This window comes from Caloenas nicobarica, chromosome 3 (assembly GCF_036013445.1).
Source record: "Caloenas nicobarica isolate bCalNic1 chromosome 3, bCalNic1.hap1, whole genome shotgun sequence".
Classification (NCBI taxonomy): domain Eukaryota; kingdom Metazoa; phylum Chordata; class Aves; order Columbiformes; family Columbidae; genus Caloenas; species Caloenas nicobarica.
In genome coordinates this window covers 111,255,707-111,265,134 of record NC_088247.1, presented here as the reverse complement: position 1 = coordinate 111,265,134, position 9,428 = coordinate 111,255,707, and the positions used below count along the sequence as shown (strand labels likewise).

The window sequence follows — 9,428 nt, the reverse complement described above, 5'->3', positions numbered from 1 at the left end:
AGACAAACATCACGACAAAGAGGACTAAGAGCAGCTAAGTTGAACTGTGCTCTGACAAAGCACTGTCCTCTCAAACACAACACGCAGCTTGGTGCCAGGGCTGCACCAGCACAGCTCGCGAGCTGAAGGCCGATGAGGGTGGCTGACCTTCAGGGAAGCAGGTCTGAAGTGGCTCTGAAGGCTCGCCGGCAGGCTGCTGCGTCAGGCACTTCACACACACCGGAGGGCTGCACCTTTTGGGAATCGCCTCCCACTGCCCAAGAGATGCTCCCCTGATTGTCCCCTGGTTCCCCATGGCGTCGGGTAGGTGTGACTGAACGAGCCAGCAAGGCTGGCTACCTCACACCCTCGGGAATTATTTAATCCTCAGCAGCATAGAGGCCCACAGTACACAGAAATGTATGTTTGTCCCTCTGCTCCCTCAACTTGCTGCACTTCATCTGCTCTCCCAGGCTTTAAGCTCTAAGCAGGCAGAGTGGTGGATTTGTCCTACATAGCCCATGGTTTGGAAGGATAAACATGAGTCCCCCATAGTCAGCCTTTTTTTTTCTGCTCATTTCCCCTCTGCCACAACTGGCCAATTTTCCTTCGCTGTTCACCCAGCCCAGTGTTTACAGCATTTGGAAGACTCAAAAATTGATTGAGGGGAAAAAGAGAAAAGCTACGCTAAGGTCAAAGGCCATATTATGCAAAGCTTTATGAGACAACGCTGCTGCTGCCTTGGAGAACAGGCTTGGAGGAGGGGACAGAGAAAGCTTCAGTGTGACTTAGCCCATACTTGGTTGTGAATGCACTGTGCAGTTACAATTGGGATTTAACAATCATTACCTATTTTATGTGCAGAAACAAGAATTATGAAAAAGTACCGAGGGTCATTTGTTTTCTGAGTTGAAATCTCTTTATTTTGTTAAGTTGTCTGAGTCAACAAAGTCATGCTCTCCTCTATTTCCGAGAGTTTCTTCAGCATCTGGCTCACCTTGGCCTCATCAAACTCCAGACAGAGAAACTCCGATTCCTACAAAACAAAATTGCAAGAACAATAGTTGAGAAAGATTGGCTTTTCAGGTAGACAATGGAGGCAGGATAGTGAGTCCTGATGACTGGTGTCCGGTATCTCCTTTTTTCCTAGTACCAGTTAAATAACCTCAGTAGACCCAGAGGGTGGTTACACACCTACTGAGCAGGAGCAGTACGTGCCGGCAGGCCAGCCAGCGGCTGCCAAAGAGGACAGAGGAAGGCTGAGCTCTGCCCACCCTTCCTTCCAAAGTAGGCACCAGTTTGGGTCTCCCCTTAGCTGCAGACTTTCGCAAAACTTGTAGAAATTTAATTGTATCTGAGACTTCCACTTCTCTTTCCAATCTGGTGATCCTCAAAGTTGTGGCTGCAGATGCCGAGAACTGCAAAGCAGCTGGAGCCACCACACAAACTTCATCATATACGAAAACCAGATTTTATACAGGGGAAAACAAGAATTCAAAACCCAGTCTTGTACAGGACGTTCCAGTCTGGAAATTCAGGAGAGTTTTATATTCTGTTACACATGGGCTCTAATGTCAATAAAAACTTAGAAGCAAGATAAGAAGCAGCACTGATTTGCTCTGAAAAGTCCTGTCACATCTTAAAAAGTAGTTATTCTCTGACAAGATGGATATTGGGATATAGGAAAAGGATCTGGTCAAAGGCCCAGAAAATTAAGAAAATATATAAAGAAAATAAAGACTACATATATGTGTACATATCTATATATATAGTTCAAATGATATGGAACTCATTAATGAACGCTGACGTGATAAAGCCTCTTGAGACCTCCAGTCCATTAGCCTTACTTACTGGTACGTCTATAGTGACAAAGTGTTTCCTACAGTGAGTCTCACAGAAGAAACGTCTGAGATTGCCGGGAGTGCAACTGTACTAAAGGTCATTCCAGGTGAAGTACCATCAGTGACAGAGAAACAAATAGAAAATATTTGAAAATGAAAGTGCAGCCAATATGGAGGGAGGTTTCCTTATGAGGCATCGGAATGGTTTTAGCAATCAGAATCACTGGATATCCACTGAATTTCTATATGTAACACAGACCCTGTGGTGCTTATAAAAGCAGAAGAGCATCTCCAGGTCTCATCTATTTTCTACCAGGCTAAAATTTATATCATTCTATCAAAATGCCTTTTTTTCCAAACTATTAGCATCTACCCAAAACATCACAACTTCATCCTTTACATTCATGGAATTAATAGTTTATACACAAGGATAAAATCATTGGACAATTTAAACCCATCAACTTTGACTAACCACATTTTAGGACAAAACAAGTATTTTTGCCCAGGAAACAGGGATAGTTTTACCTTTTACCTTTTCTCATTCTCCCGTGGATTCACAGATTGTTTCATTTTTTGTAAGAACCAAACCAGCAAGTGAGATATGAACCAAAATGTTGACAGATGTCGTGGTTTGATTGCGAGGTGACAATAAAACCGTGGCAGATGTATTGCTAATCCTCTCTCTCCCCACTTTCCCCTTCGACCCCTCCCTCTCCCCGCTTCCCACTAAGGACAGGCGATTGGGAGGGAAAGAAGGACAGAGAGAAGAGAGTTGGAAAAATTAAAAATGTTTTACTAATGCTACCAATAAAAATAGAGAAAATAATACAAAATACACAAAACCGATCTTGAAAGTCCCGGCAACTGCTCCAGCAGATGTGGGGCCGGCACCCGAAGTCCTGGACTGGACTCTGCAGCCAACCGGAGCTGGATTCAGTCTGTCACTGGGCCTCAGTTCACAGGGACGACTCGCAAGGTCCTCTCCCAATGTCGGCCATAAGGAAAAGGGATGAGATCCTCGTGATCCCCCACTTTTATATGAAGTATGACGTGAATGGGATGGAATACTTTAGTTGGTCAGTTTTTGGTCACCTGTTTCAGTTCACTGCTCTCACGGGATGTGCATCCATCCTTATCAATGACCTCGCATTCCATTGCTATGTCTACCAAAACATGTATCTAGCTTTCAGGAAAACTGCAGTTATTTAGAAGGCTTTAGCTGACAGGGAAATTCACTAAAAGAGAAACTTGTTTTTTAACAAAACCAGGACAACAGAAGAAGCAAGGGGATCATTTTGTGTGCAATTATCACAAAAGACACAGCCAGAAAAACTCTAACGGGAAAGGAATGAGGTGCCAGAAGTCAGTGATCAGGATGCTGTGCATGTGGAAGCACACAAAAAAGTTGTGCCACGGCTTCTGCTCAGACATCAGTCACACAGAGAACTACCACAGTTCAAAGCAGAAATCAAAACAGTGATTTAAACCTTTAAACTTTCTAAGAAGGAAGAATTCACACAATAAGATTGGTGTGCACTTTAGAATTTCTTCTGTCTTCAAATATCGCTGTCTCTCCCCTAATGCTGGTGCTCAGGCACTGGTAAGTCACTCACTGTGGGCCAGGACCTTCTCCCATGGAATACGTGCCACCCTTCCCGAGAGCTGCCGCTGCGCCAGTGCGGTCCAGCTTCCCGTTCTCACGACCAAGAATTGCTCATTCTCAGTTACCCTTTTTTTAAAAAAAATTTCTTAATCACTAAAAGATTATAATTGCAGTCGAAAGGCAAGCGACTGGAAATAGCCAGCGAGGAAACCTAGAGAACTGGCAGAGGGGTAGCGCAGACCTGACAGTAATAACCACACCTTAACTTTGCAAGTTAAAACAAATAATTATACAAACCAGTCAGTCCTTTACACCATTTTTTTTTAAGCAGTGCTCCATCTAGGTCGCTTGGCTAGTCTTTAAGTTGATAGATTTAAAATACGAGGTGGCTTCGGTCATTCCTCAATACATTAGCGCTGCTGGGAGCGGGGGAGCAGAGGCAGCTCTAGAGCAGCAACAGCCCACTGGCTCCAATATTAAAAAGAAGCTGGGAAATAGCCACAGTCATGCCAGCAACCTGGCCACTGCCAGAAGGCATGCTCCATGTTAGAGTTATTTCTCTAACACGGACAGAAACAATAAGATATTACCTTGAAGGTTTAGCTTTAGCTGCACCTGCTTAGAGGCTTGTGTAATAAAAAAATGCCAACGTTCATTAAAAAAAAGGAAAAAATTCCAAGCACCCTCCCCCATCCTAAAAAAAAAGACAAGACAAAAGAAATTTTAAAAATCCAACCTAACCCAAAATTCAAATTGGAAATTAGACACTTTTTAAAACAGTGTGAGGACACATTTTCCTTGGAAAGGTACATCTTCAAGTAGTTTTTGCAATGATGCTGCCCAGCTCTATCACAGAAGCCTCCCGTCATTGTAGACTACTCTTATATACTCATTACAGTGGGAATTTGCTATTGTACTGCCTGAGAGTGGAAAATAAATAAACCCTGATAAACTCACCTCAGCATTATTTTTACTATTACTTGCTTCCAAACCTTTCTAGGGAGAACCCGTCCTTGACACCCGGTGCACACAATTCATATGTGACTCACCCTGGTATCGCTGGCAGGCCCCTGAAGGGCTGCCTGCTTAAGAGGTGTTGGGTTTTGTTCTGCTACATGTCAAAATAGACAAGAAGAGACATTTGATTTTCTCCTCCCAGCACCGAGCAGTTCCTTAGTGCTCCAGGTTTGCTTCTCCAAGGAACTGTTGCTCATGCCATTCCTAGCAGGGCTGGGGGGAGATGGAGAAAGAAACGAAATAATAAAAGAAAATGCATAAGTTACCATGACAATGTTCTCAAAAGTAGGAAAAGAAGCCCCCAAAAGAAGAAAAATATTTGATTTGAGCTTATTTTCACTTCTTCAAGAATCAGGGCAATACCACATTGAACTGGATGATTCACGTTAAGTGGAAATAGTTTGTGTCAGATGTTCATGAGAGTGATTTATTTTTGCTGCTTAGATTCTCAGATTAGGAACACCTGATAAGTGGTAAAAAGAAAACAAAAACCCCAGGCTGCCACAAACCAATGCAGGGTGATAAATGTACGAGATGCTGCATCGCATCTCCTATCACACTGCATCAACAGTGATCCCGCTGCAAACTTCAGAAGTTATTTTTAGAGTCACTAATATTTTGCAAGATACACTGGGGCATTAGATAATGACAGCAAAGTCTACATAATTCCAGAAAAATTGGAATGGATGGCAATCCATTGATTTCATATGACCGCGTTTCTGACAATACTAAATTCACTATTTTCAATTCAGAGATATTTTTGCAACAAACCTATAATCATGGCCTTCAAAAACTCTAAGGTAAAGAGCACTTCATTTCCATAATACTGTATAAAATGAAGCACAAATACTTGAACTGAAAGTTCCTTCTAATTCTTCTACATTATTTTGGTATTACATGAATCAAGAACTCTTAAGCGAATGATTATTACATCCATGCAGAAAAAGAAGCTAACCCGCTTGCAAATTTTTTAATACTTTTAATGTAACATCAAGCCTGTAATATCACAGATTAAATAGATAAAGGATTGTAGAAACTGGAGTAATTCCAGGATCATAAGACTAGGTCTCTGGTACTGCATGGCAAATGTAATATCATTGCTTTTATGATACCAACCTACTGAAAATAGTCCATCTAGTATTTTATACTGTACATGAAACATGAATCTTTATGGCTGCAGAGATGCACATGCTTTAACCTGCTGGTCTTTGTGTCTTTCGGAAGCACAGGTTTCCTTTCAGAAAGCATCACAGGCAAAAAAAACCCAAACCATATTTTAATCAGTGTAACTAATTAGAGGGAAACATACACTGATGTTGTTACACATTTCACATCATAAAGAATTAATAAAAGACAACTTAATACTTTGATGCAAGCTTTATAGACTTTCTGTATGACTATGCTGTTTTGAAACTGGTGATATTAAGCTGCATTGGTGTCTGTAAGTCTTCCAACTTGCTCTCTTCTTGATTTTTAAAAAAAATGACTGATTATTGGTACATGTTCCCTTTTTTGAGCCATTTTAACCTTATATATTCACCATACCCCACCCAGAGAACAGCGTCCTGTCCTGTGTGCTCCCTCTACACAAACTCTGTATTACAGGAGCTACTTATCCACACTTCCACTTAAAAATATTAGACCACAATGTGTAAATACAGAGGTTGACAGTGAACAAATGGTGGATGTCTAACACGAGTAATTACGCTGTGTCTGTGATTAGTGATCTCCTATTTCTTTTCATTATTGAAAGAGTGCTCAGCCATAACCACTGTGTTCCAGATGCTGCTAGGACACTGCTCATTCATTATTGATATCAATTAGCCCAAACTCTCAGCTATTTCAGAGAAAACACCACACAAGGTGCCTTCCTACAAGGGCAAAACACATCCAAATACCCTGAAAGCCGAGACACTTACTGTGGGCATAAAGGAAAGGTTATAAAAGCCACAGTCCTGCTGGTACAAACACAATTCAGAAAAAAAAAGACCTGCTTATACTGACAAAATGCAAATTTCATTCTTATTCACCGATGACTCTTTGCAAGATCATACCTCCAACTTTTTATGTGGGCTTATCTGATTGTCACTTGCTAAGCTTGCTTACCTGGTTCCTCCAACACCTTTTTACAATGTCTTCAAGTAGCTGAGACTCAAATTACCCCATAAAATGCCGTTCCAAATCTGCTGTGGTCATTGGCTATTACAGCTCTCCCTCGCTGAAGAGTGGCGTATGTTTAAACTTATATAATGTACATAGTACTTTGGCCTCCTGTCCATAATTCAAGTAACTAATTATAAAACTGTGAATTTGATAGCGAATTTCCAGTGATTTCTCCAAGCCCGTACTCAACCAGCTTCATACATGTGCAGTGATTGAAATGCATGAATAACAATTGCTTAAAACCAGCCTGTTTTGTCTTCCTGATTCCCACATGCCAACATCGAGCACAAATGCTAAGGTTGCAAAGTCAATCATCCCCATGAAGCTGCATCATCTTCATTTCAGCACTTGGTAAACAGGCAAAGAGATGCAGAACCTAAAAACCCACCAGTGTAGCCACAGTTTGAGATATCTAACCCATTTTTCAGAAACCTGCAGTGTTTTTAATAGTGCTCCATGCCCTTTCAACACAGCTCCGACCACCTCTGGCTGTAAGCACGTGGCTCTTTGCAGATTTAACCGCATCTGCCTCAGGCACCCAGAAAACAGGGAACATCTTGCTGGGAAATGACTCTGAAGTGCCCGGCTGTGGCCAGCTTCTCCGGGCCTCAGGCCAGGACTTTGCGGACTGAAATAAGCTGTGAGGTTGTGTTTCACTGCCTTATGTGTGAGGTTGCCTCTTACTTTCTGGCAGTGCCCTGTGTCGTACCCCTGGGGAGCCTGTTCATCAGCCTGAACCCAGAGCCAGGTACCTACAGCACCCAGAGGCTGCATTTCCGCTCTGGAACGTGTTTGATTCAGGCAAAATCCTCTAGGAACTGAGCTGCTGGACAAAATCTCTATCAAGGATGCACAAGTAAGATTTTCAGAGGCTCTTAAATTTTTTAAGGTTATTTTTTTTTCATAAGGGCACCCAGAGACACCTTCCTGACCTTGCTGTAAACCTTGAGCTTGCTATTTCCAAAGTTTTCTTTCCCCGAAAAAGAATTATGGCACTTCCTGTATGAAAAAATATTTAAGGAGAAAACCCCAGAATATTTTTCCCTCCTAGTCTTGATATTGGAGATGGACAAACCATTCTGGGGAAGGATTCAGCCTGGCACGGGAAATACCGACCATGTAAGTTGGTCAGAGCCAAAGGCCACTAAATATAGGGTTGGGTAATCCTAACCCTATGGCATTGCCATCACCGTTGCCTTCTGTTAGGTAAGAATAGAGATGCGGCAAGAGAACAAGAAGTCTTACTATCTAACTCCTGGTGCAGGAATTTGCCACTGTCACTATTGTGACACAGAAAGCACATCAAGACTGTTTTCAGTTGAATTCCAGTATTTTTGAAAGCACAGCTGAGCTCAAGAGTTCTTTCAAATCCTAAAACAAGCAGTGTGGGATGATTAATCTTTAACAGGAGCATTTTTCTCCTGCTGCTTGACCGGCTTGAAGCAAATAGGTGTTAACAGCATGAAAAATAAATCACTTCACCTGCTTATTCCACTGACACTTTCTTGGTGACACCGGTATACAACTTTGGTTGGGTCTTGAGCCCAGTTATTATGTAGAAGGTGCAAACAAAGAGATAAAATCACCAACTAAGAAATGCATTTACTATCTATTCTTTGCACAAACCTTGTTTCCATTAGGCAAGCTTAAAAGGCCTCTGTACAGATGGGTTGCAGAGGTTTATACCATTTTGTATGCATATTAGGGAGAAAGCCCTACTATTAGCCTGTCCTACAGGCACGTTCTTTCCTCCTTACAACAAGAAGAAAGCAGCAACACAAGTCTAGAGAGCTGGGACTGTTCAAGATCGAGGCTTATTAAGGGAGAACTTAGGGAGAACTTGTTTAAGGGTTGTAGTCTATTTTTGGAAAGAACAGAACCACAGAATAGTTTGGTTTGGAAGGGACCTTCAAATGTCATCTAGTCCAACCCCCCTGCCATGAGCAGGGACATCTTCAACTAGATCGGGTTGCTCAGAGCCCTGTCCAGCCTGGCCTTGAATGTTTCCAGGGATGGGGCATCTACCACCTCTCTGGGCGACCTGGGCCAGTGTCTCACCACCCTCATTGGAAAAGATTTCTTTCTTATATCTTGTCTCAATCTACCCTCATTGACTGGTCATCACTGGTCTAACCCCCATGTGGGAGATGGTGCACAAAAGCTTTACGAGGAATCACGTTAATTCTCTAACAAACATGGTTGCCAATCCCCAATCACCTTAAAGCATAAATGAGACTGAAAGTTTCACATTACTTTTCCTCCTTTAGAAGAAAGCTCTTGGGGATCCTATGCAATTCCAATGTCTGTCATAGGATGTTATCTCAGGGAAAGAGAGGCTGAAATATTATGTTTAACATTTGTATGTATCTTTCTCCATGTGAATGCCTTAGTGCCTGCCTATGGGTATCTGGCAGGGCTTAAGAGGTTTTAAAAGAAAAAAAAAAATACACAGTGATACCTGCAAGTGTCACCAAACTGTACAGAGAAGTATATAAAGACAGAATTAAAAAAAAAATACCTTTGTATCGCTATGAGATTTTAATCAAAATATGTATTTAAAAACTAAAGGAAATACATTATATTTCTGTCAGGGTATCAGGTTCCCATCTTACTTCTTAATCACATTTTTCTCCAGCTAATCTCAGCTCCCCCACTGCTGAGCAGTCCTTCCCCTGCCGGTGCTCACGTGGGTACCAGTGCCGAAAAAGCTCCATCATCATTTATTCGAGCTCTGTCTGCTGTGTCAGCTCTTAACTAACACAGTCTCCCAGGGGAGTCACTGCAAGGTGATGTACCCTCCTCCAAAAGTCCCCTGCAGGGGACCT

The 9,428-nt window shown here is 42.1% G+C and overlaps 1 protein-coding gene across 1 annotated transcript in view; it reads right to left on the bottom strand.

The window, feature by feature from the left end:
• Nucleotides 1-879: 879 nt before the first annotated feature.
• COMMD1 (copper metabolism domain containing 1) overlaps nucleotides 880-9,428 on the bottom strand; it is a 79,191-nt gene continuing 70,642 nt past the window's right edge. The window contains exon 3 of the mRNA XM_065632182.1: nucleotides 880-1,015. Coding sequence (XP_065488254.1) covers nucleotides 908-1,015 — 108 coding nt within the window. The 3' untranslated portion in view covers nucleotides 880-907. The remainder of the gene's footprint in view (nucleotides 1,016-9,428) is intronic.